This window comes from Myxocyprinus asiaticus, chromosome 40 (assembly GCF_019703515.2).
Source record: "Myxocyprinus asiaticus isolate MX2 ecotype Aquarium Trade chromosome 40, UBuf_Myxa_2, whole genome shotgun sequence".
Classification (NCBI taxonomy): Eukaryota; Metazoa; Chordata; class Actinopteri; order Cypriniformes; family Catostomidae; genus Myxocyprinus; species Myxocyprinus asiaticus.
Genome location: NC_059383.1, coordinates 6,621,980 through 6,643,052, shown reverse-complemented (window position 1 = coordinate 6,643,052; position 21,073 = coordinate 6,621,980). Strand labels below are relative to the sequence as shown.

The following is a 21,073-nucleotide window of genomic DNA, read 5'->3' as shown; positions in this document are numbered from 1 at the left end:
AAGTATTAAAAAAGTAAAAAGTAACTTTTTTCCTATCTAGAATGAAGTCAAGAGAGAAGAATTTGATTTGTTTAAGTCACCATTTTACTGTCTCTGACGACTGTCATATTTCTCCCCCAGTGGCATTCGCAACCTTGTCATAGAATTATGTTACAATAACTACATTTTTGCATAATGGTTTTTATGTGGCCTGTTGTACATAGCATGGCCATTTCCTGGTGGAATAAACACTAGAGGTGCTAAAACAGCAATGACTTTTATCCCCCTTTACTGAAATCTCGAGTAAAATAGCAGATTATCAGTTCATAAACACTTTTCGCTCTGTTCCTCACACAATGCTGTCTTATGACATACAACACCTTAACTATAGCGCATGACTCATTTTCATGTTTACATTACATAATCAACTACATAAACAAGCTTGTTTTAGTGTGATCAAATTGCACGGCAGCTTAACTGATAAAGTGTTGCATATGCGATACAAAGCTTGGGTACGGGTCCAAAAGAGCACACGAGACAACACGTGAGCCGAATGTGTCATAGAAGCACCACAAAATGATGTGGTTGTTTCACAAATTGTGCTTTTCATCTCACATTTGCTTTTTATGACACTGTCGGTTAGGTTTATGCTTAAGGTTTATGGTAGAGAGGTAGGTTTTGTTGATTTAAATCTCGATAGAACCTTAAAAACCTCATCTGTTCGGGAGAATATTTCACTCGCTTTTAGCACCACACAGTGGACATTTCACTTCGGTACTGCCCTGAGACGTGTAATGAACCACATCATTTTATTTTGCAAAATTGTTGCCACCGTCACACAATGTTCCGTTGTATGGGAGAAGGCACTCACAAATTGCCATGTCAGAGCACCCAGCCCCTTGAGACATAAAGAAAGATAAAAAAAATTCAAACGATGATTTGAAGAAATCATAATGTTGTTGGTTTGTGAATTGTTTTCTGAGGTTTGCTACCAAACCTTGATCAGATGGACGAATTCAATAAAATTCATAATTAATATTTACTCGGATTCCACTATTTTTTTTTTCATATCATTATTATTACCATTATCATTGCTGGTTTTATAGTTTTTATTATAATTAATAGTTGCAACAACAACAACAACAATAATAATTCAGCAAATAGGGAGTAGAAATTCATAGATATGATTTAAACATGAAGGCAAGTGTAGAAATAAATTACATGTACACATTTAATTACAAAAGCTTTTTGTTTATATATATATACACACACTACCTGGCCAAAAAAAGTCGCATACTCTAATATTTCGTTGGACCATCTTTAACTTTGATTACGGTGCGCATATTTTGTAGCACTGTTTCGACAATCTTATGCAATGTCACAACATTAATTTCTGTCCAGAGTTGCATTAATTTTTGGCCGAGATCTTGTATTGATGAAGGGAGAGTCAGACCACACTGTAAAGTCTTCTCCATCACATCCCAAAGACTTTCAGTGGGGTTAAGGTTAGGACTCTGTGGTGGCCAATTCATGTGTGAAAATGATTCTGCATGATCCCTGAACCACTCATTCACAATTTGAGCCTGATTAATCTTGGCATTGTCGTCCTGGAATATGCCCATGCCGTTAGGGAAGAAAAAATCCATTGATGGGATAACCTGGTCATTCAGTACATTCAGGTATTCAGCTGACTTCATTTTATTGGTGCATCACGTTGCTGAGCTTAGACCTGACCAACTGAAGCCACCCCAGATCATAACACTGCCTCCTGAGGCTTGTTCAGTGGGCACTATGCATGATGGGTGCATCGCTTCATGTGCTTCCCTTCTTACCCTGACACACCCATCGCTTTGGAATAGGGTAAATCTGGGCTAATTAGACCACATGATCTTTTCCATTGCTCCACAGTCCAATCTTTATGCACCCTAGCCAATTTAAGTTTTTTCAATTAGCCTCACTAACAAGTGGCTTTCTTGTGACCACACAGCTTTTTAGTCCCAATCCTGTAAGTTCTCATCATATTGTGCATGTGGAAATGCTCTTACTTTCACTATTAAACATAGCCGTGAGTTCTACTGTCAATTTTTTATGATGTGACTTCACCAAGCATTTTAGTGATCTCCGATCACGATCATTAAAGATAATATTTTTCTGAACAAATTTCTTCTGCGAAGCTGATGGTTCATCACTATCCTGCCAGGTCTTAATAATGCATTGGACAGTTCTCAACCCAATTCCAGTGATTTCAGCAATCTCTTTGCTTGATGCCAATAATTTGCCCCTTCTGAAACACAGTAACATCTTTTCCATGACCACGGGGTACATCTTCTGACATGGCGGTTAAAGAAATGAGAAGCTAAACACTGCATCAGTTAGGGTTAAAGGAATTGTTGCCAGCTTAAACAAATTACTCACTGCAATAATGATCCAATCATAGTCTCTTATGTATCTGCTTATTTAAATCCAAACTGTGATTTATTTTTTTTTTGGCCAGGCAGTGTATATGCAACATGAATGATCATTTCTGACTTTATAACTATCCAATCTGTAGAAGTAGCAGGCGTTGAGAATAAAGTTTATGACAAAAACTGTCAGTGGTTTTTTATTTCGTGCTCATAGTTTTGAATGAATACATCACAGTCTGTCGGGCGGTCACATACAGTCTAGTCACACAAATATTTCCACGTAAAAAGTACTATTTTTTCTATGGAAATGTAATTAAGTAAAAGTACAAGTGTTCCATTAAAATTGCACTCAAGTGAAGTAAAAATCCCTAAAAATAATACTGAAGTATAATACTTAAGTAGATTTACTCAATTACTTTACACCCCTGGTCCCAATTACTAGCTCAGTCAAGCAATTTCAAGGTCAACTAGTGTACAGTGTACAGTACAAAATACAAAAATATTGGCACCCTTGGTAAATATGTGCAAAGAAGGCTGTGAAAAAAAAATCTGCATTGTTTAGCCTTTTGATCTTTCATTCAAAAAATTCACAAAAATCTAACCTTTAATTTAAGTTAAACAATTGAAAAGGGGGAAATATCTCATTATTAAATAAATATTTTTCTCCAAAACGCATTGGCCATAATTATTGGCACCCTTTTATTCAATACTTTTTGCAACCTCCCTTTGCAAAGATAACAGCTATGAGTCTTCTCTTATAATGCCTAATGAGGTTGGAGAACACATGGCAAGGGATCTGAGACTATTCCTCCATACAGAATCTCTCCAGATCCTTCAAATTCAGAGGTCTATGTTGGTGGACTCTCCTCTTCAGTTCACCCCACAGGTTTTCTATGGGGTTCAGGTCAGGGGACTGGGATGGCCATGGCAGAACCTTGATTTTGTGGTCAGTGAACCATTTTTGTGTTGATTTTGATGTTTGTTTTGGATCATTGTCCTGCTGGAAGATCCAACCACGGCCCATTTTTAGCTCTCTGGCAGAGGCAGTCAGGTTTTGATTTAGTATCTGTTGATATTTGATAGAGTCCATAATGCCATGTATCCGAACAAGATGTCTAGGACCTCTGGCAGAAAAACAACCCCATAACATTCAAGATGCAGCACCACATTTAACCGTGGGCATTGGGTACTTCATCTCTGTGTGTGCCAAACCCATCTCTAGTGTTTGTTGCCAAAAAGCTCTTTTTTTGTTTCATCTGACCATAGAACCTGGTCGCATTTTAAGTTCCAGTAGTGTCTGGCAAACTGAAGACACTTGAGTTTGTTGTTGGATGAGAGCAGAGGCTTTTTTTCTTGAAACCCTCCCAAACAAATTGTGGAGATATAGGTGATGTCTGATTTAAAAAAAAAAAAAAAAAAAAAAAACAATTTTAGACTTTCTGACCCAAAGATCCAACTAATTTCTGCAATTCTCCAGCTGTGATCCTTGGAGATTCTTTGGCCACTTGAACCATCCTCCTCACTGTGCATGGAGACAATATAAACACATGTCCTTTTCGGGGCTGATTCTTAACATCTCTAGTTGATTGGAACTTCTTAATTATTGCCCTGATGGTGGAAATGGGTATTTTCAATGCTTTGGCTATGTTCTTATAGCCACTTCCCATTTTGTGAAGCTCAACACCATTTTGCCGCACATCAGAACTATATTCTTTAGTCTAACACACTGTGATTGATGATTAAGAGAATTTGGCCTGTGTGTTACCTCATATTTATACCCCTGTGAAACAGGAAGTCATGGCTGAACAATTTCATGTTCCTAGTCACCCAGGTGCGCTAAAAAATGTAAAATATTAATGGGAATATACTTCAGATATATTTTACTCACAAGAAATTCTAGGGGTGCCAATAATTGTGGCTAACATGTTTTGGAGAAAAATATTTATTTAATAATGAGATATTTCCCCTCTTTCAATTGTTTTACTTCAGTTAAAGGTTAGATTTTTGTGAATTTTTTTGAATGAAAGATCAAAAGGCTAAACAATGCAGATTTTTTTTCACAGCCTTCTTTGCTCATATTTACCAAGGGTGCCAATATTTTTGGCCACTACTGTATACGAATGCAGTGTCAGTGCAGTGTACTTCAGGAAGTAAATGGTGGTAGGCCTACAACAGAAAAAGCAATCTGTACACGTCTGGCAGGCTATGCAACTCAGAATTCATTTGTACTATCTGCATGTACCTACTGAGCCAAGTATGATATTAATAAAACCTTGGGAGAAAGCTTCTGGAGCCAAGTATAAAAATGGCTGTACTAATGTTTTAGGGAATTTCAGGTTGAGTGCCTTTCAGCATTACATTTGATAAACGAGTCAAGAGTCATTTGATTTGCGAGTCATTTTAGAAATAATGCAAAAATCAATATCTGCACAAGTAACACCCCAACATTTATGTTTTTCCTCCAATTTAGTTTTCTTACAAAAATGCAGTACTGTGTCATAATGCCACTGCATTATGCATTACAAAATTCCGGATATTTTATAGGGGGATTTTTAGTGGCTGTATGAAGACAGTTGCCCTCAAGTTCAAATATTATTTAACATCTCTGAATCAACCTGAATGCATTAGGTTCCATCAAAAAAACTAATTGTATGGAATAGATCATGTAGAAATAGATCCTTAAGATAACAATTGCAGGTTTCCACTTTTTACAGAGAAGTCTTTCCGATATGTGTTCTGTTAGAGTAAACTACTGTATAAATCAGCAATAATTCATGAACAGTAGATCATCAGTGATTGCTTTTTTATAAATGTCCAGTATCCGGGTCACTGACGGCTGATTCACTATGATTAGCTGAGTAAGTGACTTTGATTCAAACTGCTATCCTGAGCTCCTGAGATCAAAGGCCATTCCAGCAAGCTCATCTCAACAGAAAGTGTGAAAAGCGATGTAAAACACACTGGCGTGCATTCTAAAGATGTATTTCAGTAACTTACAAGATGATATGTGAAGAAATCACATATGAACATGGTAAGAACAACAGTGTTCCCTACTGTCACCAAATTTGTTATTATTGTCGCAATTACTTATTTTTTTGATGCATTTTAGTCGCAGTCTGGAGCACTGCTATGAGGATGACACATTCAGGTCTTCTAGCTCTTTTCTTAAGTGGCTCTCAGTCCAGCTTGGCTGTGATGTGTCTTTCATTCTCGAGCCATCTGTGCCCAGAACTGGTGCCAGTCTTCGGGGTCTCCCTCCGGAACTGGCAGCCCACCCTGTACCCAGTTCTGTCTTCATTTTGGCTCCTGAGTGGAGTTGCTAGGGAAGCTGTCAGTGCCCACAAAAACCATGGTAATGTCACACAGGTCAACCAGTTACAAATCGGCTAGGCTGATGACTTGGATGAGACATGAAATTTCTACAAACTTTCTACAGAGACGGCCGAGATCACCCATGAGGATCTGCCCTCTGTTCTACTCCAGTTCTTCAGAGATGTACGGTTTTCTCTGTCCTGAGGCTGAGCTGGTAATCAGAAAGTCCAGCTGGTACTGGAACATGGTAAGTAAAAGTCAACATGAAATCAAGTTTGAGGCTCTGAGCTTATTTTCTTTTATAATACACACTCCTGGTCTTATTTTGCACGATTCAAATCTGCATCTTATTCCAAATAAAGAATGCATTATACTTTGTAGTGACCTGGAATTATTTTTAAATAATGAGTTACCACAGCTACTGTGAGGTTTCTAAAGCCAGTGTCCCACTAACTGATTTTTCCAGTGGTTTTCAGGTGTGAGCTTCATTAATATAATCGCCAGCTAGGCGGAGGGAAACGAAGCACACATTAGCGTCTGTCTCAGCAAAACAGTCTCCATGTGTGACACTCTCTGACAAAATTTTGTTGTTTGGAGTCTGCTAATGTGGCACCAACTTTATTCAGCTGCTGAGGGAGTGGCAGAAAATTTGGCCTCATTTTATCCTCTGAATGCTGTTATCCACCGCTCTGTAATTTTTAGTCTTTTGGAAAGCTGTGATAGCATAATAGTGGATTTTTTTTATTTTGCTGTAGGAAAAAATGGGTATACAAAAACTATATTTGCTGTGGTCTCCCATTCACCGCTATAGCAGTTAACCCTGCTATCTTGCTACTTCTGCATTCCCATATTTGAAAAGGGTCCACTGCACAATTATTTTAAATGTTTTTTACAAGTTAATTTTGTGCATGTGGTATACATGTGGATATACACTACCAGTCAAACATTTGGACATATCTTCTCATTCTTTATTTTTAATATTTTTTAATAATAGCAAAGTCATCAAAACTATAAATAATACAAATGGAATTATGCAGGCCTCCAGACTGTGAATATAAAGGTCGCAAATATTACAAAAAATAAATAATTGTGACAATAATTTAAAATCTAGTGGCTAATGGCGACAGTCTGGAACACTGTGTGCATTCATATGTGGTATTGTCAAATATCTTCTTGTGTGTTATTGAATTACATCTTAAGACTGCGCAATAATGTGTCTTACGTCACTTTTCATCCTTTCTGTTGCGATGAGCTCGCTGCACGCAACAACAAACACAGCACAAGCTGTGATATACGATTCGCAAACAAATGACTCTTTTGAACTGGCACTTTTTTTGAATGAATCAGCTAAAAATATTCATAAAATTGGATTGAACTCAGGTGCTCAGGTTATCAGTTTGAATCAGAGTCACTTTCTCAGTGATTCACACAGTAAATCAGCCATTAGTGAGTTCTACTTTTGCTGTATGCAAATGCTCACTTTGCAGTGTTTCTTTTGTAATAGATTAAAAATGATTGTGAGAGTGCATGTTTTGTTCCTCTTTTCTGTTTGTGAGAATACCTGAAAGCATAGACATTTCAATATAAGAGTCACATTGTATTTCTGTCTTGTTTTTAACTAAAAGTCCAGCATCATATACCAAATCTTGTCAGTACTGAGGGAGTTCCCATATATTCTGGATACTTGTTGACTCCTTCTTTTTCAATATTCCATCCAACTCATGCACTGAAAAAAAAAAAAAAAAAAAATCATTATTCATTCAAAGTTTAGTTTTGTAAAGAAATTAACACATTTTCTTAACAAAATGTATATTAGTCTGCAAAACTAATTTCAAGCTCTTAAGCTTGGTCAAATGTTTTAAAGATAATAAGAAACTGAAATTCGGTGTGTCCAAACATTTTAATGGTACTGTATAGATTTAATGTCAGTATCAATGCTTTATTAACATTGTGAAGACTTCTATTTACATTGCCCTCACTCCCTTTGTGTTATAAATTCAAAAATTGGTGAGAAACATCTTTTAACTTATGAATGACCACTAATCTCTGCTGTGCATAGTGAGTGAATCCTTTGCCACTGACCTTATAATGGTTTATGTCCATATTGTGACTGTAAATACTGTGGCATTAAGGAGCTTTACTGCAAGAGCTTGAGGCAGACTTAATGAAGTCTCATAAACAATCCATATGCCAAGCTTTACAAGACTGTCAACTAAATGATGTCCCATGTGATGTCTACACAATGTAAAGGATTTACATATGGACATTAAACTTCTGCGGTTTGATGATGCGCTTGAATAAATTTGTTCCTGGTCAGACTGGTCTCACTGTGAATTTGGAAATAGTAGGTTGACATTTCTAGTTAAACTCTGTCTGTGGTTACCTAAATTTGAAGCACTGCCCCCGGTGGCTGAAGTCAGAAGTGTTTTTGAACATACCGGCACATGTGGGCACCAATTTCCGGGTGAAATGCCCACAGAGGGGTGCGAGTTGTACAGCGAAAGGATGTGATACAGTAACGAGGAAAGGATGTGATACAGTAACGAGGAATGCATACAGTATTTTATTAACTACACCCTCAAACTCCAACCCTAAACCTAGTCATCAGATGTGTAAAAAATTTATTTTAGAGGGAAAATGGAACCTCTGAATCGTGTGCGAACACGATTACTTCCCGGTTTCAACATGGGACAAAAACCCAGGTCTTCCACACTTCCCACACAAAAGTAAAAAACAAGACTAGACTGATGACAGGATCCTGACAGTACCCCACTCCCTAAGGGACAACTACCAGGCATCCCAAACGAACTAAACAAAACACAAGTCCAGGGCAGGACTGGAGTCATAGGAAGTACCAACCAAGGAAGGGAGGGTGGAGAAAACCAGGGGGAAGTCGACAGCCTCGGGAACTGGACGGACTCGCCGACAGCTTCAGGGAACTGGATGGGCTCGTTGATGGCCACGGGGAACAGGATGGGCTCGTTGACGGCCGCAGGGAACTAGACAAGCTCATCGATGGCCATGGGGAACTGGACGGGCTCATTGACAGCCATGGGGAACTGGACGGGCTCATCGACGGACATGGGGAACTGGATGGGCTCATTGACAGCCACGGGGAACTGGACGGGCTCATCGACGGCCACGGGGAACTGGACGGGCTCATCGACAGCCACGGGGAACTGGACAGGCTCGTCGACAGCCATGGAGAACTGGACAAGCTCGTCGACAGCCTCAGGGAACTGGACAGACTCGATTACCATGGGGAACTGGACAGGCTGTGCATTGACCGCCATGGTCGGGAAAGCTGGCAGAGACTGGGAAATGGCCTCCATAACCAAGAACGCTGACAGCGGCAGGGGAACGGCTTCTGTGGCCAGGAGCACTGGCAGCGTCTGGGGAACAGGGGCCCTTCTACTCCTCCTCTTTCAGATGGTTAGAAGCATTGCTGCGGGAATGGCTGCCACCACCTGGTGGTCAGCAGCGTGCTCCTCCACCTCCTGGCAGTCATCAGCAGGCTCCTCTGCCTCCTGCTGGTCAGAAGCAGGCTCCTCCGCCTCCTGGCGGTCAGCAGTGGGCTCCTCCTGGTGAACAGTGCCAAGGACGGGCGCTTCCTGGCGATCAGTGGCGAGGACGGGAGCCTCCTGGCGTACAGTGGTGAGGACGGGTGCCTCCTGGCATACAGCGACAAGTACGGCACGCCTCCTGAAGAACAGCGGCGGCCAGGGCAGAGATGAGGGCGGGGATCACTTTGGGGTTTGCAGCAGTCCTCCTTTTTCTGTAACACTTGGCTTATGGTGAACCAAAAGGATGGTGGGGCACAGACAAAGAGGAGGTGTTATCCAGTGTGGAGGTCCTGCTCAGGGGAAGCATCTCTCTAAGCCGTCAGTCGTGGTTCACCACTCCCCAATAGGGCCATAAAAGCTCCTCAGAGCTGAGAGGCTCATCAAGTCTGGCCAGGAACAGGTGTTTAAGACTAGTTTCACTCAAGCACAGCTCCTGGGCCACATCCAGAAGAGCAATGGCATACTTCAAAATAGGCTGACTGCCCTGAGAGCAGCCCAAAATTTGGGCTGCCAGACAGAAGTAAATCTCCTGCCAGACAGAAGCTGGGTGGAGAAACAGACCAAATATGAAGATAGCTGACTGTGTGCTGGGTTCAGTTCTGGCTGGATTCTTCTGTCAGGGTTTGTGTCAGGAAGAACCCAATTGCAAACATTCAGCTCTTCAAAAATACTTTATTAAAGAAAATATAAACAAAAACTACCCATGAGAAGGCAAAACTAAAAAACAAAAAACAAAACAAAAAAAAAACACAACAGAGAACTATCAATAAACTGAAATACAAAACCAACAAGGACCAAACACGAGAAATAAAACAAGAGGAAGAATCCAGCACAGGACAGAGAACATGAGGGAAATATAAAGAGGGAGAAATCAGACAGGCAAACGAGAGGGACAGGTGAAGCTAATTAACAGAGGATCAGAGAAACCAGATGGTGGGGCATGACATGAGACAGAACAGAAACAAGCAGGGAAAGAGAAACAAATGGAGAAAATAGAACATCCCAAAATAACAAAAACAACAAGAGTGTCAGGATCCTGCCACAAATGTAGAAACAAGACTAGACTGACGACAGGATCCTGACAATAACATGATTTCAAAATAGCTTTAATATAATAATATTCTACAGTTAGAATGCTATCTACTGTATATGCTGTCTCCAAACTACTACCCTCAGGACATGATGTCAATGACGCATACCGGTTTTCTTTTAAATCTGACAAAGCGTAATTTTTTTTTTTTTTACTTTTATATTAAATTTAAAAAATGGTGGAGAGTAAATATGGCCGTTGTCTGCAATAATTGGAATTGTTGAAATCCTCATGACCATATACACCAACCTCATGATTTTAGGATGGACAGTTTAAAAGTTATGGGCAAAAATAGCCATTTTTATTTAGACCCATTCATGGCGCTGTCACCAAACTCGGAATGTACCCTCAGATCATGGTCCTAATGAAGTGTTGCCATAACTTCCGAAGAGTAGTGAGAATCAAAATTCTGTTCATTAATTTCTGTGTGGCTTAGTCTGAAGATCATCTGAGCCAATTTTCAGACAAATTGAACCAAGTTTGTATGACATGAAAAGAAAAAAAAAACCGATAAACATCAGAAGCCAAGATGCCGGCCACTGTAATGGGTGGAGTTTTAATGTAAGGGGTCCATTGTAATCATCATGAGTAGAGAAATTTGACAAAAAATAAATAAATGCTTTGCTAGGCCAAACGTTATGTGCAGCAGAGTTTGGCATGGAGACCCCAAATTTGTCAGTTGGCTATTCATGCCCAACCCTATCAGTGTGATGAATGTCATGTTTTATAAACAGCTCTCACTTTTATCTGCTTCTGTCCCTAAACATCAATTTCACAATTTCAGGCCTGTTTCTAATCTCCCATACATGTCAAAAATACTGGAAAGAGTTGTTGCCTCGCAGTTGCAATCATATTTGCTCACTAGCAATCTCTATGACCCTTTTCAATCTGGTTTACACACTTTTCATAGCACAGGAACTACATCTCTTGAAAGTTATCAATGACCTTCTTTTAGCTGCTGACTGGGTATCTTGGTTTTCTCATCCTGGTTGACCTACTGTAAGTGCTGCGTTTGATACAGTTGGCCATGACATGCTCCTCACGCGGCTCTCCTCTATTGGAATCGCTGACACAGCTTTCATGGATTTAATCCTATCTCACAGACAGACAATGTTTTATTTGTATCCAGAAGTTTAAATCTCACACTGTCCATTACTTGTGGTGTCCCACAGGGCTCTGTTCTTGGCCCTTTGCTTTTTTAACATTTACAATCTTGCCCTCTGCCATTTTATTCGCTGATATGTCCTTAGCTATCACTGTTACTCTGATGACCTGCAGCTCTATATATCTGCCCATTCTGAAATTGCCCTCCCCCTCTATTAATATAATGCCTGTATAAATGATATCAAGATCTGGTTGCACTCAAATTGTAAAATAGTAAAAAATTATAAAAAAACTCTGACATGAGCATTGCCAAAGATGTGGTTCTTTTCAAAGCCTCTCAAACCATTCGTTATCTGGGTGTTATTCTTGACCCATCAGTAACATTTCAAGCTCACATAAGCTCCCTTGTTAAAGCTGTGTTCTTGCACCTTTGTAACATTGCACATCTCTGCCAATTGTTAAAAACACAGAAGCCCATGCATTTATATCATCTCGTCTTGGTTATTGCAATTCTCTCGATTTACTTACTCCCTAAAATCAATGCCGGATTGCAGTATGTTCAAAATTCTGCAGCAAAAGTTATCACCCACACGAAATTATCTGCCCATATTACTCCCAATCCCTGTGACTGGTTGTCTGTGTCTTTTCGCATTCCATTAAGATCCGGACCCACTTTATATTAGGTGGCCTTAACAACTATGTTCTTAACCATTTGATACAATGTACTTATTATGTACATACATTTAAAATACTTGCATTTAATTACATTTGTAGTTACACTGTTAACTTTACCCCTAACCCAACCTTAAACCCTTAATCCTAACCCTAACCCTACCCTTACTCCTAAACCTACCCATACCTCAACCTCAGTAGCAATAATTTTGCAGAACAACATGTAATTACACAGTAAATACATAGTCTTGTATGTATTAAATGTTAGTACATAGAAATTAAGGCCACCTAATATAAAGTGTGACCCAAGATCCTTTTAATAACTCAGTAGCCTTGCTTCTTACACACCTGTGCGTACTCTCAGGTCCTCTGACTCTCAACTTGCTTTCCCTAGATTCTGTCTTTCCTCTGTGGGTGGCAGATCCTTTAGTGTCATGGCACCGAAACTCTGGAAATCATTCCCTTTGAATCTGCGTAACAGATCCTCTATTTCTCCAAATTTCAATTAAAAACTCATCAACTGTATTTTCACAGTATGTTTTAATGTTTTGTTTTGTTTGAGATTAGCTCTGTATGGCCATTTTCCAAGTTGTCACTCTATTGTTATGTTTCTTTGTTGTTTTGTTTTCATTTTATTGTGAAGCAACCTTGAACTGTGGGAAAGGCGCTTAATAAATAAAATGTATTATTTTTATAATTATTATTTGCCTATGAATGCTTCATATGGCTACCATATACTCCCATGACAGGGAAGGAATATGAAGACAAAAACAAAGAAATGCAAAAGGAGTTCTGCCCCTTTGGGGCTTGGCCCACAAAAAAAGAATGAAATGAAATGAAAAAGAAAAAGTATGATATGGTGACTTTAAAATGGCTACTTCATGGAGTACATAAATATTGTATTGTATACATGAAGTTTTTAGTTATACAGTACCAGTCTTGAAAGATGCAGGTCAGGATGGAAGCTGGAAGCTGTGGTTGATAGAAACATATGACGATATGAATCATGCTGATGCATCTCTTTGTCTAATCAAAGTCAAGGGGTGGGACAGTTGGGTAATGTGTATGCCACAAAATCAGACAGGTCTCACATGGTCCATAACAATAAAACCAGAGCAATGAAAGTTGGGAATGATACTTAACAACCTAAAATCCTCGGAAAGCCCCCTGACCCCTGTTCACCCTAAAATGACTGCTGAATGCATATAAAAATTAATGAAAAAAATAAATAAAAAATCAGTACTGAGAAAGGAATCAAGACACAAAGTGTGAAAAAGCTGGGTGTGAAACACTTCAAGCCACTGACAGATGAAGGTAATAGGTTTGCAAAATAAAATGCTTTATACTATGGCAGGGTAGGTTGTACCCTCCCAGGATTATAGGCTCGTTTGCATTGTCATGACAATGACATTAGTCGTGACCTATCAGTGTGTGTTCGTGGGGTATATTAGGGTGGCTATTTACGACCTAGACACGTGTCACGGTCAAATGACCACCGCTTTCCGGTTTCGGATGCTGTCGCTCTAAAGGTATGTGTTGTTGTTGCTGGATATTAGGCTAACTGCTTGGCTCTGGTACCCGGGGCTAATGTTGGTTTCTTTTGTGTGATAGCATTTTTTTTGTGCGAGGCTCGTATCGAGCTTCGCTGTCCGACTGCTGCCTTCCTCCAGTCTGTTTGTGCCCTTGGTATTCTGTGTTCACGGCCGTGTTTATGGCTGTTGCTCCAACATTTGATCTGAAATGAATAACATTTAGTTTGTAGTCCCTAGGGGTGAGTAAATGAGAAATTGTATTATTGGGTGAACTATTACTTTAAAGGAATATTCCGGGTTCCTAGTTGTAAAACTGGATATAACTTTACACAGAAAAGGTTAGTAAGTGATTTTATAACACTAAAATCATGTTAAGTATTTTAACTTTTACAGATTGGCCCCATTCACTTCCATTTATATGTTTTTTGTTTTTTTTTTAAATACCATATTCATTGCAATGGTTAAAATCAACCGAAATTGTATTGCTGACTCTTGCCTGAATGTATGCCAGTGTGGTTTCATTGTGTTTCAAATCTTTGTTTGGAGGACAAAATTCTCAAGAATTATTCCTATTAAAGGAAACTAATCAACAGCTGTTGTGGCATAATGCTGATTAACACAAATTAATTCAACTTGTCCCTCCTTTTCTTTAAAAAATCTTAAATCTGGGTTCCAGTGTGGCACTTACAATGGAAGTGAATGCGGCTAATCCGTAAACGTTATACACATTGCTTCAAAAATATAGCCACAAGACATAAACATTATATGTGTCAACATGAGTTTAGTGTAATAAAATCATTTACTAAGCTTTTCTGTGTAAAGTTAGAGCCAGTTTTACAACTTTATTGCCTTAACGGTGATACACTGTAAACCCTAAAACGTCTGTAAAAACAATGATTTAAACAACTTTACAGCTCAAATAATACAGAAGTTTAAACAAAAAAATTAATCTGTTTTTATGAAATTATAAGCTTCACATTTCTTCCTTTAAACCTTAAAGTTATTGAGATATAGCCCTATTCTGTGGGACAACTAGCCCCAGTCTCCCCTAATTGTTACACACATGTAAACTATATTTAAACACATACATACAATGTAGAATACAAAACATTGTGCCTAATTATTGCAACCTCTACTTGAAAACATGTCCTGTTTGCAAAGCAGGAGTGAGGCTTCTGTTCAAATCTGGTATAGGAAAACACAATTATAGGCACTGAATTATAACTATTAATGAGGGTTTGCAGTCTAGCAGTATTTCACCTGGACTCTTATAAATGCAATGTGCTCAGCGGATGTACCTGAAGAACATTTGCTCAAGGTAGCTGAAAGAGGAACTCAATACAGAAAGGAGATGTGTAGACATGTCTTTTCTCACTGCCCGCTGCCTTTATTCAAACATCAGTACTGTTGATAGACTCATATCCAGGTAGACAACTGTATTATACTGTATATCTTTAGACATGAACTGATATAAAATAAAAGGAAAGCTCTGGGTTACATTACAACTACAGTGATGTTTTGTTGTTGTAATATAGTGTAGAAGTTAACACAATAAAACCACAAAGATATACATTCAGGTAAAAGTCAACATATAATAAAGGTAAATTTGGACTGAAAGGTTAAACTGTGTTCTCAGAACAAGGAAACATTTTCCATAATGTCAGGTTGGGGCAGGTTGTCACGTGTTGAATTTACATTTTTTCATATTTTAATAAATGTTTTATATATATATATATATATATATATATATATATACATACATTAAACATTTAAAAAATAATTAATGTACATATAATGTATTAATTTAAATTAGAAAATAATTTATTATAAATAAAGTTATATTATAAATGTATTTATAAGTTTATAAATGTAAAATAAATATTTTAATGTAATTACATTTAATTTAATGTGTAGAAATAATCATATAAAAATAATAATATGTAAAATATTATATATATTTGTACATTTTAATAACCTTTTACATTTTTGCTGTTCAGGAACCGTTTTGTGCTTCATAACTAAATGTAGTTTACATTTTAAATAGTTTAAAAGCAGCTTTTTTTAAAAACAAAAACAAAAAAAAAATTATTATCAAGACCATTTTACCACGATAATTTCACAAATATCAAAACTTGTAATTGCCAGGAGAGTTATGTGTTCACTAACCACAATATTATATACTTCATTAAACTAATATGGTGCAAATGTCTATTTAGTACCTTATAACGCAGACAGATCTTGACATTAAAACTTTTCTTCAAATGTGGCCAAAATGAAATGGAATACTTACCGTTCGTGTTCATGATAAAAAGTGTCCTCGAGCAGCTCACACTCACGCTCTCTTCAACACTGTATTCTTTATGTATAAAACTGAGATCCAAGGTCTCCTTAAGCCCTCACTCTCTGTTCCAGGTGAAGGTGTAAAGATTAAACAGCTAAACCTCTTCTTCTTTAAATAACACGGGTGTTCCGGTGCCCACGGCTCTCTTTGTGGCTGGTTAAAGGATTGGAATAAATCCGGATTGTATTGGAGGTCCAGCGCTGCTCAGTCAAAGCCCGCCGCGGAGCTCCTGTCCCAAATGCGCTTCTGTCACTCCCCAAGAGCCTCTGAGCGCATGTGTCAACCCACAGATGCTCACGGGACAAAAAAATGCATTCATCTCCTCCTCTCTCCAGAGAAGACTGACAGCCACCACGAGTGGAAATATAGGAAGAAACTTCCACCTTCTGGACTTTGTCGGTATTGCAATATATAGAGAAAGATCATTTATATCAAATTGAGTGTTAGCTACTACACAACTTTAGTTGCCTATTTACCAATGGATCTACACTGACCACAACACACAGCACAATATTCAAAAAGATTAAACAACTGCTATTATTAGTATATATTGTATTTAAAGTAGGCCTATGTTATATATTTCAAGTATATTATATCAGGGTCAGATAATAAGGAGGGCTCAAGGCAAAAATTCAATGCAAAATAATAAAAATGCCCCAGAAATTCAAAATGCTTAGTTTATATATATATATATATATATATATTAACATTGTATTGATTCCAAAAGTATTGAAGAAACAGAACATACACACACAGAATCAAATTATATCAAATTATATGTCCCTCCCCCTGAACATCCCCCAACACACTACAAACATCCAGTGGTCCAACACAAAATGAAAGTATACACACATACAAATAAAATAATAATAAAATAATAATAATAATAATAATAATAATAAAAAAACATACAAGAGGAAACACTTAAGAATATATATAAAAAAAATAAAATCATACATTTAAAACTACAAATCTATCTCCACTGCCCCTCCCTGGGAGCCTTCTAAAAAGGCTAAATAGTTGCCCCATTTTTTATTAAATAAATCCATGTTGCCTAGCCTTCTATATGACATTTCTTCAAATGCCACTACCCCGGCTCCAGCCGACTTCCATCCCCTAAGAATGACCTGTCTGCTGATTATAACACTGGCTAGGACCCAAATTTTTATGTATATATGCCCTATATTAATGACCGCCCCATCGCCTAAAATACAGAGTCTGGGGCAAAATGAAATTTGAGTGCCCAATACATCACACATAAAACTCTGAACCCTCAACCAAAATTCTTGGATCTTATTACACCACCAAAAAACATGGGTTGTGTCCCCATCTTCTGATTGGCATTGCCAGTAGGTGGGTGTGTCTTTAAGACCAAGCCTTTACAATCTAGAGGGGGTCCAATAGAATCGATGTAAAATCTTAAAATGCATAAGGCCCACCCTTGCATCTCTAGATGTAGTCTTGACATTTTTTAGAATCCTAGCCCACATTCCCTCCTCCAATACCAAGTTTAAATCTTTCTCCCATAATCTCTTGAGAGAAGTTGAAGCTCTGTCCCCCAGACTCTGAATTAGCAGGGAGTAATACACTGATCCCTCATGACCTTTTCCAAAAGCAGTAATCACCACTCCCAGAGTATCTGCCGCTTTAGGGGGGTGTATGCTACTCCCAAAAATAGTACAGAGCAGGTGGCGCAGCTGTAAATACCTAAAGAATTGAGACCTGGGAATCCCAAAATGTTGAACCATATTTTCAAAGGATCTCAACACTCCACTCTCATATAGGTCACCGAGCGTATTAACCGCTGCTACAGGTGTCTATAAAGTAACTTAATCCACCCAATAAAAGTGTTCCCGAACACGTACATTTCCAAAATCTTAAAAAGATAATCCCATTCTACCACATCAAACACCTTTTCAGCGTCAAGCGAGATGGCAGCAACCGGAGGCTGATCATTCGCCACTGCCCATATGACGTTAATGAAACGCCTAATGTTATCAGAAGAGTTACAGCCTTGAATAAACCCCACCTGATCTATATGTATAAGAGATGTCATAACTTTACTTAATCGGTTATCCCAAATTTTTGACAATATTTAACGTCTAGCTGGATCAGGGAAATTGGATGGTAACTCTTACACTTGCTTGGATCTTTGTTCTTTTTAAGAATAAGATTGATCCGGGCATGCGTCATGGTTGGCGGAAGCTTTCCGTTCTTTAATGATTCTGTATAAACTTCTAGAAAAATTGGAGCCAGGTCTGTAGCATAAGATCTAAAAAATTCAGCGTAAAAGCCATCTGGCCCCGGACACTTACCTGTAGGCAAGGCCTTAATTACCTCGCCAAGCTCCTCCAAGGTTATCTCAAAATCAAGAGAATTTTTTTGCTCAGCCGTCAGTTTAGGAAGTTCTAATGGTTCCACAAAATTTCTAATATCCTCATCAGTAGACGAAGACATGGAACTATAGAGCTCAAGATAGAATTCTTTAAAAGCATTATTAATGGCAGGGGTAAATATTCTACCACCAGCATATTTCACTGAGGCAATGGTAGAAAAAGACTATCTCTGTTTTGTACATCTAGCCAGCAGTTTCCCTGCCTTGTCCCCCGACTCAAAATATGACTGTCTTGGCCTGAATAGCCAAAACTCCACCTTCCGTGACAAAATAGTTTTATATCTGTATTTCAATCAGGTCAATTCCCTGAGGTCATTAGATTAAATTCGGTGCTTCAGCTTGGCACTTTTAATATTTCCTTCCAATTCCACGATTTCTTGTGCTTTTTTTTTTTGCATACGGGATACATTAAAGCACCAACTATATGATTTATTTTTCCCCATATGTGGCAAAACCTCTAAACACACCAGGGTGTGATCCGAAACTAAAATGTTCCCAATTGAGCAATCAGCAACTGATGAAATGAGGGACTTAGATATAAAAAATATATATATATTCTAGATTAAATCTTATGGACTGATGAAAAAATGTATTGTCCCTCCCTGATGGGTTCAAAAGTCTCCAAATATCTGTATGACCAAGATTTTTACACATCCTGTGAAGCGTCAATGTTGCTTTAGGGGGCTTGCACACTTTTGCTTCACTATGATCAAGGACTGAGACCATCAAAAGATTAAAGTCTCCTGCCAATATTATATCATGAGGGGTGCCAGCAGATTGCAACATCCTTTCAAGATCTATAAAAAAAGCCCTATTCATCAACGTTAGGTACATAAATATTAGCCAAAATAAGACTTTGTCCCTGAATTTCAGCTAAAACAATAATGACTCTTCCTAATTTATCTTTAATCTGTTTGAGACATTTGAATTGTAGATGTTTACTTATCAGTGTAGTGACTCCCCTGCTCTTACTCGAGTCAGCACTATAAAAAACATGCCCACCCCATATCTTACCAAATTTTTTAGCTTCCTGCGTAGAAAGTTGCGTTTCTTGCATACCCTTGGAGAATTGGTAATATATGTACCATTTTTAAAGAAAACATGAGTGAGCAGGCAAACACATTTCTTTTATTTCTTATGGGATTCATATTCAACTGTAGGTTATAACAGAATGAAACAATCATAAAACAAAAAATGAAATGACCCCTGTTCAAAAGTCTGCATACCCTTAGTTCTTAATACTGTGTATTGCCCCCTTTAGCATCAATTACAGCATGCAGTCTTTTGTAATAGTTGTCTATGAGGCCCCAAATTCTTGCAGGTGGTATAGCTGCCCATTCGTCTTGGCAAAATGCCTCCAGGTCATGCAATGTCTTTGGTCGTCTTGCATGAACTGCACATTTGAGATCTCCACAGAGTGGCTTGATTATATTAAGGTCAGGAGACTGTGATGGCCACTCCAGAACCTTCACATTTTTCAACCTTCATTGTCGTGCTGGAAAGTCCAAGATCGTCCCATGCACAGCTTTCATGCAGAAGAATGCAAACTGTCTGCCAGTATTTTCTGATAACATGCTGCATTCATCTTGCCATCAATTTTCACAAGATTCCCCGTGCCTTTAGAGCTCACACACCCCCAATACATCAGAGAGCCACCACCATGCTTCACAGTGGGGATGGTATTCTTTTCACTATAGGCCTTGTTGACCCCTCTCCAAACATAGCGCTTATGGTTGTGACCATAAAGCTCTATTTTGGTCTCGTCACTCCAAATTACAGTGTGCCAGAAGCTGTGAGGCATGTCAAGGTGTTGTCGGGCATAATGTAACTGGGCATTTTTGTGTCATTGGCGCAGTAAAGGCTTCTTTCTGGCAACTCGACCATGCAGCTAATTTTTGTTCAAGTATCATCGTATTGTGCTCCTTTAAACAACCACACTGTCTTTTTCCAGAGCAGCCTTTATCTCTCCTAAGGTTACCTGTGGGTTTTCTTTGTATCCCGAACAATTCTTCTGGTAGTTGTGGCTGAAATCTTTCTTGGTCTACCTGACCTTGGCTTGGTATCAAGAGATCCCCGAATGTTCCACTTCTTAATAATGATTGAACAGTACTGACTGGCATTTTCAAGGCTTTGGATATCTTTTTATATCCTTTTCCATCTTTATAATGTTCCATTACCTTGTTACGCAGGTCTTTTGACAGTTCTTTTCTGCTCCCCATGGCTCAGTATCTAGCCTGCTCAGTGCATCCACATGAGAGCTAACAAACTCATTGACTATTTATACACAGGCACTAATTGCAATTTAAAAAGCCACAGGTGTGGGAAATTAACCTTTAATTACCATTTAAACCTGTGTGTGTCACCTTGTGTGTCTGTAACAAGGCCAAACATTCAAGGGTATGTAAACTTTTTGTTGGGCCTCATGTATTCAGATAGAAGACAAAGGCAGGCCTAACAGTCATAAAAACATTCCTCAAGCCCCCTCCTTCTAAGTCGTAAATTTTACTGATAAAAATCGCACCAAAATCAAAGGGAGTCCAAAACAGACTACAAATCCATGAAGCCTTGCTCACTAAAGGATCGAGTGCTCAACTCCTATAGGATGAGGCACACAACAGAACGTCCCTCAAACATGACATCATCAGGACTTCAAATAATTCTGAAATGCTTCCAAAGTTGC

General features: G+C 38.5%; 1 protein-coding gene across 1 annotated transcript in view; it reads right to left on the bottom strand.

Moving 5' to 3' along the window:
- LOC127430655 (actin-binding LIM protein 3-like) overlaps positions 1–16,241 on the bottom strand; it is a 153,136-nt gene extending 136,895 nt beyond the window's left edge. The window contains exon 1 of the mRNA XM_051680585.1: positions 15,948–16,241. Within this exon, the coding sequence (XP_051536545.1) occupies positions 15,948–15,960 (13 nt within the window). The 5' untranslated portion in view covers positions 15,961–16,241. The remainder of the gene's footprint in view (positions 1–15,947) is intronic.
- Positions 16,242–21,073: the final 4,832 nt, after the last annotated feature.